This window comes from Panulirus ornatus, chromosome 16, assembly GCF_036320965.1.
Source record: "Panulirus ornatus isolate Po-2019 chromosome 16, ASM3632096v1, whole genome shotgun sequence".
NCBI classification, from domain to species: domain Eukaryota; kingdom Metazoa; phylum Arthropoda; class Malacostraca; order Decapoda; family Palinuridae; genus Panulirus; species Panulirus ornatus.
In genome coordinates, this window is record NC_092239.1 from 1,699,095 (window position 1) to 1,719,126 (window position 20,032).

The window sequence follows — 20,032 nt, forward strand, 5'->3', positions numbered from 1 at the left end:
CAGTATCTTGCACACAGCAGATTTCAACACTCCGTCAGAGCGCTGAATAGCCTTGGAAACTCCAGCGCTTGACTTGCAAGACTAAATTTTATCGAATCCAATAATCCATCATTACTTGAACGCGCGCACATAGGCGCGCACACGCTAACGTTTGTGGCAAGTGTGGTAGTCTTTTCTAAGAACCAAAAGGAAAGATCTGAGGAACCTTCAGGACCTGCTAGAAACTAACCTACGCTGATGACTTGTATACCAGCGTCAGGAAGGTTACTTGGTGACACAGTCGCCAAGATGAATGTAAACAAAGGCTTTCTGAATGAAAACTGCCTGATGAACGTAAAGCGGGCGGTGCTGAAAAAAGAGATTGCAAAAATTGGAAACCAGGTACTCTAGCTACTGGATGATTCGGAAGTTATGTACTGGGGAAAAACTCGCAGGTGTGGGTCAAATGTATGATTCCTATTGTAACCGTCTGATATTTACAGTAGTTTAGAGAGAGGAACATGCTGCAGGTGGGAAGGTAAGCAGATTAAAGAAGAGAGTTTGGAGCATTGTGAACACTAACTAAAACACAGATGGCCACACAATGTTGTACACACCGTCTGCAATGAACAGCACACAGACTGTGGAACCTCCATGTAGGAAGTTGACAGAAGAGTGTATGACTATAGATGAGACAGGAGAAGTTGTCAGTAGGTGAGACTGACAGTAGATGAGAAGAGAATGTGACTAATAGACTCTGGAGGAGCACAGCTGGTGCAGGTAGACAGAAACGTGAGAGCACAGCCTGATGGAGACCTTCAGAACATGAAGAACCAAGACTGCACATTTCTGTTGTTTCACAGTAGCTGATGCAGAGAGAGAACATTCCCTTTAGCATGTGCCTGTACTACCGACAGGAAGTGAAATATCGGGTTTAACGCTGAGGAAAATCTGTGCTGGTTATGTACTTGAATGTTGAGGTTGCTGCTGCCTCCTAGATTCGGTTTATAATGCAGGATGACGATACTTGGATCTGCTGACGGCCATGTGTTGACAGAAGGGCGCATGGTAGAGCGACACTCTGCACATCACGTAACGTAAGACGTTTAGCTTGACGCGCGCACACACACACACACTGTAGCCTGATAGCTTACTGTTGCTTCAACCCCGTCAGCTGGTGCAGCAACATCCTAGGCAGCCGATTCACTAACTAGATATGAGAATAACGAGACCAACGGAAAGCTGCTGGAAAACTAAGACATTTCTGAAGATATTCTGAGATATGATGTGCGGTAATATACCAGTTGACTTAATAAAATGCTTAAACTATCGAGAATTATGTAATGCACAAAGATTGAAGAACATGGGAAGAACGTATGACAGGAGACCTGATGGTAACTGGCGACGATCTGCTAATGAACAGGTGGTGTTGTCCTGACGTCATAAACATATTTGCGGTAAAGACAGGAGAGTAAAGCAGAGGGCGCTTCCCTTGCCACCACTCCCTCCAACACAACAATCGATAGGGAGATTAATAATAGTACCACCGTAAGATAGATAGGTTGGACTGCCGTGGAAATCTTACATGCGGGAACTTCCCTACTGTGACTGCAGCAAATTCTCGGGAAGGAAGCTCAAATCCGATTACTAAAGAAAAAATGTTGAATTTTAAAACGATACAGAAGCATCCGAAACAAACAATGGCAACACTTGAAGACATGGAAGATACTAGCTCGAGCCGTAAGACAAGAGGGAATATTTGGAATATATCATAAAAGTTCAGCTAACTGTGGGGGCTCTTGGATCAGGTATGGTCCGTGGCGGCTTATGGATGTGTTACTAGAGTAAAGGTAAACTAGTGAGGACATGTTAGGTGAACTGTTGAGGTGCGTTCCAGCATCACCTCTCTCTCTCTCTCTCTCTCTCTCTCTCTCTCTCCTACGGTCCATATTGCTACGAGGAGGAAGGAGGCCAGTTTTTCCGTCCCCTTCAGGGTCTCCGACATGGACCAGACTGAAGATGATTAATCTCGTTAGCGTTTATTCGATCAATGGCAGCGCTGGATGAACTTATCAGAAATGACTCGATTAATCTTACCCTTGACTCATTACATCTCAGGATACACTATTGATCTCAGGATACACTGTTAATCTCATTTCTAGGGCTAGACTCAGCCTCTGCTCGATTATTCCAAGCGTTAATTTGGTTGATCTTGGCCTAGACCAGATCGATTCCGGTTTGATGTAAATCATCTGAATTTCGATAGATGTTTGATTAGTCGATTAATCTCGTACATCTGTAGCTTAATGATTAATGTCAGCCACGAATTGGCTTCTTTCTCCTCTAACTCAATGAATCTTAGCGAGTCTTAGATTAATCTCGGCTTCGACTCCATTAATCCCAGATCTCAGCTCTTGGGTTCGTCTCTCGTGTCATGTTGACCGTCGTGTTGTGTCTGATAACGACCCTGAACACAGCAGCATCGCTTGGCGCATATTTTGCTCGCAAACTTTGCTTCATCTTGTAATTTACTGGCGAACATGAGAACCCGGCTTTACTGGTAGGTTGATGAGAGTTTCCCACGGTGCCAAGGTCGGGGTGCCGCCCGCATACAGTGCAACTTTACTGGTTAACAGAGAGAGAGAGAGAGAGAGAGAGAGAGAGAGAGAGTTCATCACTTCTTACTATCTCTCGACATCCGAGAGAGACGAACTAGAGGATGAATCAATTTCCGAACTTTGTAACTATTGGATAGTTTGGCTATGTTCATTTCTATAGTAGCTTTTTCATATATATCATCCCTGGGGATTAGGGAAATAGAATACTTCCCACGTATTCTCTGCGTGTCGTAAAAGGCGACGAAAAGGATTGGGAGTGGGGGCTAGAAATCCTCCCCTTCTGTTTTACTTTTCCAAAAGAAGGAACAGAGAAGGGGGCCAAGTGAGGAGTTCTCCCCTCTACGGCTCGGTTATCTGTTCTTGAACGCTACTTCGTTAACGCGGAAAATGGCGAGTATGTATGGAAAAATATATATATATATATATATATATATATATATATATATATATATATATATATATATATATATATATATATATATATATAACAAACATCACAGAAAACATCTTTTTCAGGGCAAATGGCAGACAAGGTTGTACTGTGTGTGTGTGTGTGTGTGTGTGTGTGTGTGTGTGTGTGTGCGTGGCTCCAGTTGGCTGATGTGAACCATCTGGACCCAACATTTTCATCTCTAACTTTGAGTCATGGGTAACACCTGCTGGATGTTTCACCTTACACTGATATTCTGGATAAGAATCTTCCCATGATCTCTTTCTCTCCTCGTTCACTCCCTTAGTTTGGCTTTGTTTCTCCTTTGCTGTTTACCCATATCATCATCAAAGTGTATTTGTATTTTCCATTTCATCATTCCTTGGTAATAATTGAGTGTTTTTATTATATCCTCACTGTTCCCTGCCGCCCCCCGCCACCCCTGCGGCCACTTCCGTCCCCGACGCCCCTGCCGCCCCCAACACCCGTGCTGTTCCCGTTAGTGAAAGAGGATTATGGTAAGGGGCGAAGATGGGGACCTCAGCTGTTGCTAATGGTCTCAGTCCCTTGTCATGTGTCAAGGCTTCTCATAGGCCTCCTCAGCCCAGCAGTAAGACCTTGGCAGCGGGTGATCACAGCTTATGATAACACGAGATACGGCAATCTTCCAGGTGTGCAAACTCAATCTTCAGTACCCGATCAAGAACTAAACAGTTTTTTTTCTAAAGACAAAAATAATCAAAGGACTCTGACAGTTACATCCACTGTGTATGTTCAGTGTTCCTGAAGCTTGTCAGAGAGGAGGTAAGCTCTGAGTGAGAGGTATGTTGATGCTGAAACAATGATTGGTGAAGGACGGAGCAGTAATGTAAGTGCTGGGCTCACACCGGCAGGACTGCTGTGTTGCCCTCACACCGGGAGAACTGCTGTGTTGGCCTCACACCAGGAGAACTGCTGTGTTGGCCTCACACCGGGAGAACTGCTGTGTTGGCCTCACACCGGGAGAACTGCTGTGTTGGCCTCACACCGGGAGAACCAGTCTCACTTCTTTCGATGTCATTCCTGATCAGCATCAACAATCATCATTAACAGGCTGATTTATGATCAATACTAACACGAAGTTTAACTTCTATAATGTAGTCATTTTGAACATTCAACGTGAAAAGTTTGACCCCTAAATTTCGTTGGCATGTATGACGTTCAAGAATTATATTTTTTTCTTTTGCTTTTATATGGATGATGATTATCCATGTAAGAAGAACTATAAACAAGTCCAACTTTATGGTTACTCTTTTGTTTTATGAGCATTATCTTTTTTTATAACCCACGGGATTTTGAGCAACACCAGACTGATAGTTCCGAAACTGCTTCACTGATCAGCTACGGGTAAACAACGGAGTTAACGCTTCATTTGGTCGTTCGAGAAGTGCACGGGGGTTTGTTTGACGATGTATTTACAACAGCTGATCCAGAAACAGGATTCATGGATTTCACACAGTCGATTATGGAGAATGAGAAGACGAATTGGAGGAGAGTAAGATAAAAACTGTTGATAAATCCCTTCAAAGTTGATAACGCTACCAGAGACGTGAAACCACCACACATCAGCGTTTCAAGAATAATAGAAAAATGTTTTGGCAACAGAGTCGAACGAAATGCTTCGAAGCTTCAGTATCGTAGCCCTCCCCCTATGTTTGGCTCAGTCCCATTATGAGGCACGAGCTGTGAAGGTATCTGATCGCTCAGTGACGGTTGAACAGTGTTACAGGAGGGAGTGACGGCCGAAGACCTTACTCAGTGTCCAGACTCGTGAGTGGCTAAGTCCTCCGGCAGGTGGTCAGCAGTATAACCCGGCTTAACCTCATCTGTGGAAGGTGAGTATCATACACCGTCTTGTCCTGGCCTCCTGCGTGGGTACGTACATTTCATAATAATGAATGACCTTAGCTCCACCACCTGGTTAGGATATTCAGCCATTTGCTCTATAGAATGAAACTTGAAACATCATAGGAAACGCGGACATATTGGTTTAGAGAGAAAGATGATAGTGATAGTAAGTTTTCAGTGAACCGTTGGACAAGCCCAAGTTGTTGGGTGTGGGCAGCCATATTGAACTGCAGGGAAGGGACTGGATCATAACAGCCGGACCAATCAACCTTAACTAACCCTACCCCCCCCCCCCCCAGGCTACCTTACAAGTGGACAATAATTCGGAAATATTTCACGAGAAGCGGCGGACGATGGCCAGCCTTCCATCAATATGGTCGATCTCTTCCCACACTTCAGCTAGGGAAACAATATCTTAATGAAATTTATTTTTCCCTCACATATTCTTTGTCTTTCGGTATTTTCAACCATTTTTCTTCTACAAAGCTGAAAGAAACTAATACAGTGACGTAACCAAAGAAACTAATACGGTGACGTAACCAAAGAAACTAGTACGGTGACGTAACCAAAGAAACTAGTACGGTGACATAACCAAAGAAACTAGTACGGTGACGTAACCAAAGAAACTAGTACAGTGACGTAACCAAAGAAACTAGTACGGTGACGTAACCAAAGAAACTAGTACGGTGACGTAACCAAAGAAACTAGTACGGTGACGTAACCAAAGAAACTAGTACGGTGACGTAACCAAAGAAACTAGCACGGTGACGTAACCAAAGAAACTAGTACGGTGACGTAACCAAAGAAACTAATACAGTGACGTAACCAAAGAAACTAGTACGGTGACGTAACCAAAGCATTTACTTATGGCTCATAGAGGTGCCAGAGGTGGGATGAAAACTTTTTTTTTTTTTTCTGTAGGTTCCAGTTGGCCATACACGTCTAGCTGGTGGACAGGAACCGTCCAGGTGTGACGGGCAGCTGACGACGCGGCTGCCGACACTTCAGCATACCAGAGGATGGATGTTGTGATGGTGTTGTGAGGGTGGATATTTGTGATGGTGTTGTGATGGTGTTGTGACGATGGTGTTGATGTAATCATGGGATGATGGTAGTGATGTGGTGATCGTGTGATAGTGTGATGATGACGTGATGATGGTGTTGTAGATGTTGACCCTACATCGTCTCGTGCTGTACGACCATTGTGAAATTAAAAATCTTAAACTAAGGTGATTAATCCTCCAAGCATGACCATACGACCCTTAGCGCAACAGTTGGACCCTCGGGCATTATAACCAGGCATTTGGCCAAGTCGTTAATGGTTATACTGCTATACCCAGAAATTCTTCCATCGTGCTAAAGGTGGTTAAGAGGTCATTTGAGGTAACAGGAACATTTTAAACAGATTTGTTGGTTATTACGTTTGGTTTATATGCCATTGTGTACTTTAACCGACATACTCTTAGCTATAACGAATCAAGCACAGATAAATAATTCTGCCATGCAATCTGTCCCATTGATAAAGCAAACACGGTGGATTCTATGTTCCTTGTGATGAAATTCATGTTTGAAGATTTGTGTTGTTGTATGTTGACCATTATATGTCTTCTGCAGGGACCAGCAAGGCTCGTCATAACCTCTCCACTGGTGACCTGACCTCTGAACTCCAGGACCTTACCAGGATTCCCTCGTGGTCATCGTGTGTGTTGCAGACGTCATCATGACACAGGAGTACACCAGCACCATCGGTAGCAGCAGCTGGTGCCTCCTAGTCAGGCTGCTCCTCAGGTGGGTCTGCCAGGGGCACGACCAGCTAGTCAAGGGGAAGGTGGCAGGGTGGGGAAGAGGGGCTGGGGAGAAGGAGGGGAGGGAAAAGTTTCTGTGGGGAGAATGAGGAGGGGCAGTTCGTCCTGCAGGGGAGCCACAGCCGCCCTAAGGTTCGTCAGAGAAAAGAGAAAGATGAATGTTTGTAAGTCGTGTTGTTGTTGTTGTTGTAAAAGAGCAAAAGATTATTGGTAATACTCACAGGATTAGCATTGTTTTCAAACTACGACAAGTTAGCCAAACGAGAGTGTATGTAAAGACAAAGGTATCAGTCACAGTCACTTCTGAGTTACATGTGAACCAACTGAAAGCTTGGTAGAAGTGATGACAGACCCTAAATTTCCAGAAATTAAAACCTGTCAGTAGTGTGCTCAGTCCCTAGCGGTGTCTGTAGGAGAGCTAAAGTTGACTCTGTAATATTGATGTTGACAGGTGGCGAGGCAGCGTGTATAAGGTGTTGTGGGGGGACCTGCTGGTGTACTCCATCCTCTACACTTCCATCTCTTGTCTCTACCGCTTCTACCTCGACGACCCACACAGGAAGTACGTGGCATTCTCTAACACGGGGTACTTGGCTCTGTAGCCTTATAGTTGCTCTTTCTTTAACGTAGTAGTTGTCTGGTACTAACTGAATCTGTGGGCAGATAGTTGCCCAAGTATCCAGCCTGGTGGTTTACATATGTCATCTACGTTAACAATAAGAAAAGGTAAACAGATTCAATCCAGCGGGTGTTTGGCCATGATTGTTTGGTTGTGTTTCCTGACAAGTTTTGTTTCGTATGTTTACTGTAAACTTGTAGTAGCAACATTCTAATTTCTCCCTAGTTATACAGTCAGATAAGCTGATTCAGAATCGGGAAGCCTTACATATTTATCAATGATCCTTCAATACCACATTGAGTTTTCATCTGTACAGTTATCCTAGTCTGGTCCAAAGTGTTGTCACCATGATTATTGATCAGGTAGAAGCACAGTAGCTGGAGCTGTAAAGGTGAGTAATAGATAATCTATAGATGTGTTACTTGCCTTAATTACGATCAGTGCGACACCTGTCGGTGACCCCTAGCAGCAACAGTACCTGTAGGGTGGAGGGCAAAAGTATCATTTCAAACATCGTCCATTTACAACAGCAGAGGTGCCCTTAATGATATATTAATAATACACCAGCATGTGTGGGCCGGGGAGGTAGAATCTCGTCCACTGAGCAGAGGTGGTGCCCTTGATCTGATGTTTGACCCTTCTTATCCAGGATCTTCGAGGAGTTCGTGATGCAGATCAGCCGGTACCGGAACCAGGTCCCTGTGTCCTTCATGCTGGGGTTCTACGTGTGGCTGGCGGTGAGCCGCTGGTGGAACATCTGCCTTGCTCTCCCAGACAACACTAGCACCGCCATGCTCCTCGCTACCTACATCCCAGGAACAGTGAGTTTGTGTCTTGTTCTCTCCACCAACCTTCTAGGCAGTGTGTGTGTGTGTGTGTGTGTGTGTGGTGTGTGGCTCTCCCCTCGCCCATATCCCCACCGTGTGTCTGCCTCTTGCTCTGCACCCACCCACACCCCAGGCGCCCAGGAATCCCACCTACCATTCAGCTAGCTTATGGCTTCATATCTCTCAGTGGGGCTTCAGCTCCCTCTTATCGCCGTTTCATCCCCCCCCCCCCCCTCTCTCTCTCTCTCTCTCTCTCTCTCTCTCTCTCTCTCTCTCTCTCTCTCTCTCTCTCTCTCTCTCTCTGTTTCATTATTCAAAGGCATCAGGCAAAGCGTTGTCCGTTGCACCGCTTACAAAGCACCTACACCCCACTGTGTGACTGGTTGCTGTGTGATGTGTGGACAGTCGTTGTAAGGATTTCAACATTTGACGCAGGGCTGAGGTTTTTTGATCTTATGTATAACTGAATGAAAGGTTGTAGCATTCCTGCACGAAAATTTAATTCATTGCCACAAGTATAGTCACTAGTTTGCAGTTTTAAAACGATTGATTTTGAAGCCTTTCTCCTTACGCTGACATTCAAATATAGACTAAAAGTACAAGATATCTGGACAGCTATTGTTGCATATTGGCTGCTCACTGACAAACCAGCGAGCTGGTGATGGTCTGCTATACTGTCCCAGCAGAGATAAAGGGTGTGGCGAGGCAGTCGACTGAGTAAATCATGGACGACCTTTACATAATCTTCATCTCTCGACAGGACAGCCGGGCCTTCGAGATTCGCTCGCGGGTGGTGCGTTACATTAACCTGACGTACGCTATGGTCTTCGCTCGCATCTCTCCCTCCGTCAGTAAAAGGTTTCCAGACACCCAGAGCTTCGTGTACGAAAGTAAGTCCTACCTCTCTCTCATGTACGAGAGCTGACACACCAATTGCCTACCTGTGACTGATTATCACATGGCTTTAGGCTGATAGTGTACATTCATAACTCGAATTTCTTCCTTATCTAGTTGTTCAGGACCCAGTTATCTTTTGTCCAAGGTGCAACGACACAATTTGGTGTAAGACTTTCAGTAGCAGTCAACCCAGCAGGTAAGGATGGAGAACACTGTCAACTTGAAGTATCTGTCTTGGTGGTTCATGGAGAACATCTAGAACCACACCACACCTGTCTCCGTCGGGTAATATCTGTAAAATGAAAGTGTCGTGCAAGTACGCGCGCGCTAGCGTCTGAGCTTACCAGAACATCGTCAGACTCGCATCTAGGGCTTTGTACTTTACGTTATGCTGCATCGCGTTAAAATTTGGCAAAAAAAAAAATGTTGCTCTCTTGGTACGTGACATCGAAGTGACTTAACACGTTCAAAGAAGAATGGTAATAGTTCGTTATGAAAGAGCGAACCTATGTTCGAGAGCTTCGTTATATGGGGTTTACTTGTGTATATTTCCTTTGTGCTTCTTTCCGTGCCAAAGCTGAGTGATTTTTCGAGAACGTAAGACGTTTGATATTCTTGCTTAGGAAATTACAGATGTGATGGTGTTCTACACTGCATGATCTAATCAGCCTTACTGGTCTCCTTATATCATGCTCTCGGTCTGCTTCAGAGTCGAGTTTGAAGGGTTATAATTACTCTTGATCTCTCCATCTAGTTTATCATGAAGAATGTCAACAATGAACTTGCAAGTGTTCGTCAGTCATCATACTTTGCGCCTGTTTTCATATCTTTTAGTTATTTACTTAGTTTCTTTTAATACTAGTAACTTTTCTATTTGTTTTACATTCATGTCTATCTACTTCATATATTTTTCATTTCTCGGTAGGTCTTGACCTATTTAGCCTGAAGTTATAGGACAATTGTTGATCATGAAGACGGCTTGTGTGTTTTAAGAACTGAATCATGAAAACAAAATAAGAAATCTTAATAACTATTACATTAGATACAATGAAGAGTTTCATTCCAATATATTACGTATGTCTGGTCTTAAAGGTGTTGTCAAGTATCCTGAGCAGAAATATTTTGGCCGTTGCTCGTCTCACCAGCAGGGGCAGATGAAGGATCATTTAGATTTATAAACATAGATATGAAGCTCGGCTTCACTTGTTCTGAGTATCTTGTACCGTATTGTAAATCTGTTGTAAACAGTGATGTGTACCTTTGATGTTTCTACTTAACACCGAGGAAACTCGCGTGTCACTAGTGAGGAACGTACATCGAATGATCCTTCCCTGACAGACTTTGTGACGGAGATGGAGCGACAGGTGTTGGAGGAGGCGAAGCAATACGGGCAGCACTGTGCCACATGGGTGCCTATGACGTGGTGCTCTCATCTGGTGCAGGTTGCTAGGGACGAGGGCTTCCTCGAGACCGATGGTGGCAAGAAGGCGCTGGTTCGGGAGATCAACAGTCTGCGTCGCCAGTGTGAGAAGTTCCTCGACTCGTTCCAGTTCAACATCCCCCTCACATGTACCCAGGTAAGGATACACCCGCAGTAGGCTATACCGGCTCCGACAGACCACAACACCTGTAGCTGCACGGTACCTACTATATGGTAAGCTGGTATACCTTCAGTACTTCATAAATACTTTGGTTACTACGTATTGGGTAGACAACTTTCATTTTGGGTAGGGTAGACTATTTTACCTTTCGGAAAGCACTTCACCTATGGCAGGCGATTACACATGGGGTAAGTTATCACAAAGTCAGTATACCTTTAGAAAGCTGCTGTTCCCATGAGAGATTACTACACCACTGGGAGGCTGTTGTACCAGTATATCTGCTGCAAGCTATAGGGGACGTAGGTCTGTGTACACACCCCAAACACGCGACCGCTGCACGAGGCCTCATCTGCCAGGAACATAAACTTTGACAGGAACTTTGTGTTCCCCACTGATCTCGTTATCTGGCACTGTGAGCAAAACACGGCGCCAAGGACTGAGGTCAGAGATTCAGATTAATCAGTCTTATGCTGCAGGTTGTTAACTTTAAACGGTTAGTCCCGAAGACTTACTTCACAGATGATTAGATTGATCTTAATGTGATTATATATACATGAATTATCTAAATATCCCAGGAAATCATCAGTTTTTCTCTCGGGTAATCACGGATTATGCTTTAGAACCTTTTGTGATCATTCAGGACGGTTTCATTTTTGTCAGATTTATGCCACCTCTGGTCTGTAACGGCGCTGGTATCCCTCCTCACAGCTGGCGCCGCCATCTGACCCCTTGTCTCTCTACCACCACAGGTGGTGACGATCGTAGTGTACACGTACTTCCTGGTGTCGCTGGTGAGCGAGCAGTTCTTGGACGAGAGCCTCCACTACCCCAACCACGAGGTGGACATGGTGGTGCCCATCTTCGCACTCCTCGAGCTCATCTTCTACCTGGGCTGGCTCAAGGTGGCCGTCGCTCTCCTCAACCCCTTCAGCAGCGACGACCACTCCCTCGACCTCCTCAAGATGCTTCAAAACACCCGAGATGTAAGTTCACTTGAATCTTTTCTCTTCGTTTTCCTCTTGTGTACAGGAAGGGTGTTTGTTTCACAACGACCAATGCAGTTCACATGAAACTACACCTTTCCATGAGTCAAAACCATTTGTTGAAACTTTCTTCCTCAAAGAATGATGCTACTAATGTGTCCCTTGTCAACTGTTAGCTTCTTTTTCAAAGATATAGTTGCGGAGGGGTTGTGTTTTTCTCTGCATAGAGGCAAGCATTGTTTTTGTTTTTGTTTCCCTTCGGAGGTGGTAGCCATTTAGGGTTGTTTTCAATCTTCTCAACAATCAGCTTCCGGACTTTAACGAAGATGCATTTTACCCAGTCTGTATGACCAGTAAGTGCCAGGTCAAACGTCAGCGGTGTCCAAGGCGTAGTGAATATTAAGGTGCATTGAAGTTAGCCCTTTGACCTACCCTGATTGGATCAGGTCCAAGGCTGGCATACGTTAAACTCTTGTATAACGAGAATTGGTCTGACCTGCTTAAGTGAACTTGGTGAGTGAAAGTGTAGAGGAAGGCGTACTGCATTCTATCGCCAGTGATGGCATTTCTAGTTTAACTTCAACAATTCGCAAAGCTCCGTCCCCACCTTGTTGAAGGCGTTGCTTCCACTTGCAGTCCGGCTTTGTGATCTGCCATATGGCCTACAACCAGTACTCGCCCGACGCCCAGTGGAGACCCAAGGAAGAGGACCGGTTAAGGATCATCGACCTGGGGGTCTTGACAGCGTGGCAAAGACTGGAAGCTCTCTCTCTGGAGGAGAGCTACCCCAAGGCCAACATGAAGGCAGCCTTCAGATCCAGTCTTTCTTCTGGAATCTTCGAGGACCCCTCCGCCGCCATCCTCCAGTAGGTTAACTCCAATGGGAACCTCCCCTCCAGGGGCTCCACTGGCAGCCTCTCGTGTCGATCGTGTTACAGGTGGAAGGGTGTTTAGGGAAGTTCGTTGCAGGGGTTCCTTGTTCCCTTCACTCTCCACTTCGCCCCCACCCCTACCCCGTCCCTCATCTGTGCTCCTCTTCCACTTTCCTATTTCCTCCCCTACTCTCATTAATATTCCTTTCCTTTTTCCTTCCTTCGCCTCTATCCTGTCCTCATGAGCCTCATCTCCCAACAACCAATACGAACTGAAATTTACTTAGAGATAGAGAGAAAAAACTGATGTCATTTCCTACTCTTGTTTCAACATTGTGGAATAAAGTGATTACAACATGATCTTTCACTTTTCTCAGTCATGTTTTCTCAACGTACATATCTACCAACCTCTCGGCCATTAGGATTTTGATCAGCAAAACTTTGAAAGGCAGTGATGATTTGGTTGTTGTCACCAGTTTAATCGCTAGTGCCAGTTTGATTACTGGCATCAGATTAATGTGAGGTGTCTATTTGATCGCTGGCGACAGTGTGATCGCAGCCATCAGTTTGATTGTTGGTGTCTGTTCTATAGCCAAGTTTGATCTCTGACGTCATCGTAATCGGTGGCGCCAGTTTGGTCATTGGCGTCAGTTTGATCGCTAGGAATAATAACTAGCACCAGTTTAATCTCTATAGCCAAATTTAAACCGGCGCTAGTTAGATATCTAATGCCAGTTTAATCTCTAAGGCCAGTTTGATCGCTGGTGTCAAGCTTTAAAATCGACACAACTTCCATTAGTAAATTGCTCTGAGAATCAGTTACTAATTACAACACTGATATTAGTTCGCGAATATACTGTTTTGTTGTATTTCATACCCGTACAGTACACATATCTTGACCTCGACAATGTATTTGGTTTTATGTTGACCTCGACACTCTCTGTGACCAGACAACTTTGATCTAGGGTTTGTCCTCCTAGCGTGGAAATTGACTGACAGGCACTGCTTCAGAATGTGGGTTCGATCCAGGGACCCCGGAATTACTTCTCCAGAACAGTGATCACTGTATCATGGAGGCGTTACAGTTGAGGATTCCACCTGTAGAGGCGGGGATGAAGGGCGAGGGAGAAGATAGCAAGTCCGACCAGACGACCCATGAAAGTACTCGTGCAGGGGATGTGAAGGACATCCTGTGGCTACTTCTTCCTATCCTTGTTCTATCTATGGTTTTTAAGACTCTCTCCACTCAGCTGTCTGAGTCATTTATGTCACCACCATGCAAGGTTACAACCAGCGCTTAGTTGAATAATGGCAACTACCGGCAAGTTGGAGAGCAATAGGTGAAGAATTATTAAAATAACAGTTGGAGAAAATGGATCAAACAGCAGCTATCAACGCAGCAAGAGATAAAGAAGCTGGGTGCTATATAGGTGGAGGTTAGGGAAAGCAGGAAAAGCAGCAGCAGCAGATCAAGAATTGGCAGGCTAGGCAGCAGGAGGTCAGGAAGCAGCAGACCAAGGGAAAAAGGTGACACAAGGACGACGGTGTTTGGTATGCCACCCACGAGGCAACTTGTTAATTAACTCTGGGATCTGGCAAGAGCCAGCAAATAAATCTGGTGGCTCCACTCTGCCTCTGAGTCCCGTAGGCATTCTGATGGCGGGGGAAAGTTTCTTTGTGGATAACTCAGGATCGTGTCGTGGGGATGGCGAGAGAGAGAGAGAGAGAGAGAGAAATGAAGCGGGCCAGTTCGGATGTGATAAAGGACCCAAGAACTTTTGATTGTGGAACCCAGAAGAGTTAGAGCCGTCCCTGAGCCTTACACTGAACCATTGGGTTACTTTAAGACTTTTCCCAACAATAAGAACCACGATAGAACACCCAACTCCTGTAGTAAGGCCTGCCACAATTGTGATGCTTGGCCTCATCCCAAGTCTGCATCTACTTACCTGCTCACCAGAGGACAGCTGAGCATCCGGAAAGGCCATGCGCCCTCATCCTGCACCAGAGATCGACCCCGGACCGGTGGGGGTAGACGTTAAGACTACACTACTGGAACACCTACACCCCAAATATGACCCTTCATATCGCCCAGAGAATAACAGTATCATGTTCGGAGGATCAGAGGAATAATCTGATACGTAAGTTTCGAAATCCTCGAGGGACTTTATCTTGCGTCTGATGTGTTGTAAAATGCAACCAGTTCACTTGACAAGTTCATATACCTGACTAGGGTATGCAAGCTCGAGGAAAACAGAAATTTGAGGAAAAAAATGAAAAAGTGGAGAATGAAATTAAATCATACACGTATAGTCGAGCCCAAAGCTGCAGTTCATACAGGTTAAAAAAGAAAAAACAAAATATTTAATTCAGCACAGGATAAAATTCCAGTGTAAGGCCTCGCCAGTGATATTTGAAGCTGAAGTTCAGAGGTCCACATTGCTACAGGTGGGAGGTTAAGCAGCTTAAAGAGGGGACTGTGGACCATTTGGAAGACAACTTTTAGAACCATGAGCACATGCCGCACTAGGGACGGTCTTCACTTTACAACACGAGACAGAATGGTCTTTATTGTAATGTGAAGAGTTGGGGAATCAAGAGGAGATGAGAGATGAGAATCCTGCAGCTTGTGTAAGACTCCCCGAGCAGCCGCCAAGCCAATGTGTGTCTGTACTCCTTTCAACAGCCTAGATAAATTATGATAAAAAATATGATTAACAGTAAATAGCAATATTTCTGAGGTTAATGAAGATGGCAGGCTTTATAGAATGAGGCACACAATAGCCACCTCTATGTGTCAAGTTTCTAACGTGGTTTTCCAGCAGCTGTAAGAAGCCATACGTGGGTTGTGGCCGGTGGTAACCTACTCGGAAATTACTTATAAACTCGGAGGGGCGCCAGACCTGTTGAAGCTGCTGTCGTGGCTAGTGTGTTGCGAGATCCGTAAGCCAGCCAAGTGTCAAAAGATCGCTTGACGATACAACACACAGCTGGACTGATACAGAGTAATGCAGGTGTTCGTTAACACTGGAAGTAAAAGTTCAAAACATTCATTCGTCATTGGATATGACTGCAAGAGACTTGTAGTTTTTGTGAATATGATTCCTTATCAGCAACTCAGTTTGTCTCGTATGAACCTTAACATCATGGTTGTGGAGCTGGTGACGACAAGGGATTGTGAACTTGATCAGCCGTTCAGGTGAGAGTGACAGGGAAGACAAGACTTTTATGAAATACTTCAACGTGTAGAAATCATTACATGAGGACGTATGTTAAGCACTGGTCGTCACGTTCACCTTGTCACAACACGGGCCGAGAGCCGTGGTCGTCACGTTCACCTTGTCGTCACAACACGGGCCGGGAGCCGTGGTCGTCACGTTCACCTTGTCGTCACAACACGGGCCGGGAGCCGTGGCCGTCACGTTCACCTTGTCGTCACAACACGGGCCGGGAGCCGTGACCGTCACGTTCACCTTGTCACAATACGGGCCGGGAGCCGTGGCCGTCACGTTCAGACAGTCGTAACAACACTTGACAACTGTCATCACTCGCAGAATCCATCACACAACTTGTGGGACAAACTACTAAATGTGCAGTAGTTATGTTGGCTTCCTTGTGTTGTGTTGCCTGTGGTAGAAACCTGGAGGTGAGAACGTTATGACAGGAAACCGTCTGGTAGAAACCTTGTGGCGATAAACTGTGATGGAAATATAGTCGTGGAAACTCTGTGGTGATCGCTTTGTGGTGAAACCTTGTGTGGTAGAAACATTGTGTAGTAGAAACCTTGTGTGATAGAAACCTTGTTTGGTAGAAATCTTGTGTGGTAGAAATCTTACCATGTAAGATCAGCGGTAGGAACCGTGTGGTAGAAGCCATGGACACAGTCACCCACCTGGGTCGATGTTTAGTATTCGTGGTGGCTGCTGCAGCTGCTGCTGTCTTGGCCAAACGTCAGAGACTGGCATCATCGGTGGCAACATAAGGGCCACTGAGGGCCACCCTGGATGGCTCAGCTACTCACAGTGCCAGGGGTTGGAGTGGGGTGCCCCCTTACACTAGGTACAGCCTTTGGGACTGCCTTAAATATATATATATATATATATATATATTATATAATATATATATATATATATATATATATATATATATATATATATATATATATATATATATATATATATATGTGTGTGTGTGTGTGTGTGTGTTCAAGATATACCCATGATTTAATGATTATTGGAAGCTCAACCTTTACTTCCTCGTAGGTCGTCCGTATAGCGTTGTAGCGATGGTACAATCAAGCCTTACCTGTACCAGTTATATCTAGTCTTAGTCCACAAACCTGTGAGACGTCACCACAACCAGTTCATGCAGTTTGGGTGATTTATGTTCTCGTGTCGCCACAGTACCAACGTTCGTCAGGTATCTTCCCTGTTGTAATCCTTCTGTATCTATAGCAGATTCCTTACTGGCCTCATAAGATGGTATTCTTCCGCATGTAGAGTCTCCTGTGCTTCTCCACAATATAAGTTGCTATTTTCCTCCCTCTGCAGAACCTTGTGGACTGGTGAGACATATGGTAAGTGGTGAGTTGCTTATTTTACATTCATTTGCATTCTTGATTGGCATTACCTAGAGGAAAAAAGACGAGAAGCTGTAAAATTTCAGCTGCCAAGTCATTTAAGAATGTCATTAGGTTAGAAGGTTTTTCTTCTCGTCCCAGAGCCTCGTTACGGTAAGAAACATTTTATATAAGACGAGGGTCGAGGACTGTGTGTAGGGACGTGTGAGGGGCTGTGTGTAGGGGCGTGTGAGGGGCTGTGTGTAGGGACGTGTGTGGGACTATGTGTAGGGACGTCAGAGGGGCTGTGTTCGTGGACTCTTGAAGGGATGTGTGTGTATCGGGGGGAGGGGAGAGAAGACGTGTATCTGGGATAGACGCTAGTCAGCCGATGTAGGTTTGTGGAGAAACGTTTATTTGTACAATGTTTATTGTGTGGAAACGGACGTGTGCGGTTTATGTATGTGTGGGGGTAAGGGGGGGATAGGAAATGTGTAGGGGGAACACAACCGATCATGAAGTGTTTTGGTTAACAACCACACGAAACTAATCCACTCACAACTTTCATAGGCCACAACCACTGACTGTCTGTACGACCCACTGAATGTCTGTACCACCCACTGACCAGACGCGGCGTCTGACCCAACCCTCATCAGGAAGCGCACAAGACGACCACTCTGATGTAACTGTGTTCAGGTTTTGTAGAAATTCCTTTTTTTTTATATTCATTTTAGCATTACATTTTCTGTTATCATACATATAATTTCAGGTGACCATGACTTACGTGCAGAAGTGACCGACAACATTTTTTATATAATTTTTCTTGATTGTGTGCCCAGCCTTCCTGCCCGTCACTCTGGTCACAGGTGAGCCAGGATGCCCGCCAGCACCACCACCTGTCGCCCTGGGATTTCTCTCACACTGATTTTTTATCTTTCTTTTCTAAATCGCTCGGATAATCTACTTTTTTTCATGCTATTATTATTTAAGTACGTCCCTCTGTGTACTTATATCTTGCTAGGTAATTTACTGACCAGGTCCCCTCCACATCATCATCCATCCTCAGGCCTTCACGTTATAATTTTCCTCATCTTGCATCATTAATTCCACCTTTTTCCCCCTTTTCTCTCTTCTTCTGATGGTGTTCCATTTTTTCCCTTCACCTGAAGTAATGCTCCCCTCCTCCATCCCAAGCTATGGTTCCCTCTACCTCCCTTCTTTCTTTCGTTCTCCTCTCCCTCCTCTCACCGGCCGCCACAACCCTCCCAATTACTGGTGAACATAAAGCCAACTTCCCCGGCGGCAAGAGAGAGCTTCACCTTAGAGAAGTGGTCGATCCTGATGCTCATCCTCCCAGTGAGGACACTTGGGCCATCATCTCCGTCGCTTTTATTCTCCTCCTTAATTGTGATTTAGATGATCTGAGAACTGGCTACGGCCCCTTCATGTGACAGGAAGGATGGGCCTTCCTGTAGGACCTGGGGTGGTGAGCTGGGGGCTGGCTACGGGCCCTTAATGTGGCAAGAAGGATGGGCCTTCCTGTAGGACTTGTGGTGGTGAGCTGGGAGCTAGCTACGGCCCCTTGATGTGGCGGGAAGGATGTAGCTTTCCTTTAGGACTAAGGGTGGTAGGCTGGTGGTGCCTGGTAGGTCGCACAAGGGGATGTGCACCCTAGTCTGTCCTGAGGAAGCGTGTGGCCCTGGTACGTCTTGCTCTGGTACGATCTGAGGGGGGGGGGGGGGGTTGGTGGAGGGCGATGTTTAGGTGCTGGAGGATAATTTGAGCGTCCTAGCAGGTACGAAAGATTAGAAACCTTTGTAGGTCCTTTGTGAATCCAACGAATGGGTTCTAAAAAGTATGAACATCCTCTGTCAGGTCCCAGGAAAAATATATACAACTTTTGTTCGATCCTGGAGGAAGGATAAAAACGTTGAGTAGATTGTGGAGGAAGCTGAGGGACATTGCTAAGTTAGAATGGATGGACGTTCTTGCCAATGAAAGTATCAACCTTAATATACGTCCGTGGGAGGTATAGGACGATATGGTCTAGGGTTTTGGAGGTATGGATGAAGGCCGTCATATGTACAGGAAAGAAGAACGGGACTTCAGATACAGGAAGTCCTGACAGATAGAGGGAGGTGTAAAAAAGGGACGATGAAGAGAGGGTCATGGATGGAAAAATGAGGGAAGGGAGAGTAAGAAGATATCCTCCATCTTCGTTAGAGTCTGAAGGAGTAAAGAGGAATGGCTACATGCATAGGGAGGGAGCTGTGGGCATCTTGAAAACGGAAGTTTAATCCTTGAGAAGAATCTGTCGTCTTTCCTCCGTTACCAGAGTAGAAAGGAGAGTCATGAGTCACTCTCTTGGGTAACTGAGTAATTCTGGAAGTTTCTTGTGGCCCACAACAGTTCCTGGAGAAACACAGAACTGGAGACTTGTGTTTGCTTCCAGGAAAGGGAACAGATGGCAGGAATAGAGTAGATATTACTAGTTGTGTCGGTTCTTGTTTGTCGTTTTGCCTTCCATAAGCATGCAGCGCGATGCGTCTAGCTCATCACTTATGTGCTACCAGGGATTTGATTTTTATCCTCACTTCTTTGAAAGAAGGAAACTGTGAAAAGTTATCGTTTGAAAGAAGAGCAGAGGTTTCGTGTCAACATCTTAAGTTCTCTTGACCTACTGTTGGGCACTAGATTGAAAGAGCTGAGTGGATAATAGCGGGATTCTCTGATCTTATGATAAAGTTCCTGGAACAGGCTCGACAGTCTCTTTAAACTTTGTGGAAGGACAGTGTGTGAAGCTTCAAGTGATCTTTGGTTAAAGAGAGAACCTTGAGGAGGCCAACCCCGGCGCTGGCTTATAGAAATGTCTGACAGACGAGAGTGCTCCTGGTGGTGTGTGCAGAGGTAAAGGTCCTCACGCCAGCAACTTCAAACGACGAATTTCACATACAAC

At 45.3% G+C, this 20,032-nt stretch overlaps 1 protein-coding gene across 2 annotated transcripts; it reads left to right on the forward strand.

Annotated features, from left to right (window-relative positions):
- Positions 1-4,731: 4,731 nt before the first annotated feature.
- Positions 4,732-12,878, forward strand: LOC139754012 (bestrophin-3-like). 2 transcript variants are annotated; one of them, XM_071670978.1, is made up of 8 exons: positions 4,732-4,941; positions 6,529-6,702; positions 7,171-7,281; positions 7,988-8,159; positions 8,926-9,055; positions 10,401-10,639; positions 11,413-11,646; positions 12,283-12,878. In XM_071670978.1, exons 2-8 carry the CDS (start codon positions 6,635-6,637, stop codon positions 12,514-12,516), a joined length of 1,188 nt encoding a protein of 395 aa, XP_071527079.1. In that variant the 5' UTR covers positions 4,732-4,941; positions 6,529-6,634; the 3' UTR covers positions 12,517-12,878. The 2 variants fall into 2 exon arrangements, with proteins under 2 accessions (XP_071527079.1, XP_071527077.1); XM_071670976.1 differs by having other exon boundaries at positions 4,733-4,901.
- The last annotated feature ends 7,154 nt before the right edge of the window (positions 12,879-20,032 follow it).

Coding starts and splice junctions, on each gene's coding strand:
- LOC139754012 (XM_071670978.1), top strand. CDS start 6,635: ATGACACAGGAGTACACCAGCACCATCGGTAGCAGCAGCTGGTGCCTC. Junction 8,160..8,925: donor CTACCTACATCCCAGGAACA/GTGAGTTTGTGT, acceptor ATCTCTCGACAG/GACAGCCGGGCCTTCGAGAT. Junction 10,640..11,412: donor TCCCCCTCACATGTACCCAG/GTAAGGATACAC, acceptor CTACCACCACAG/GTGGTGACGATCGTAGTGTA.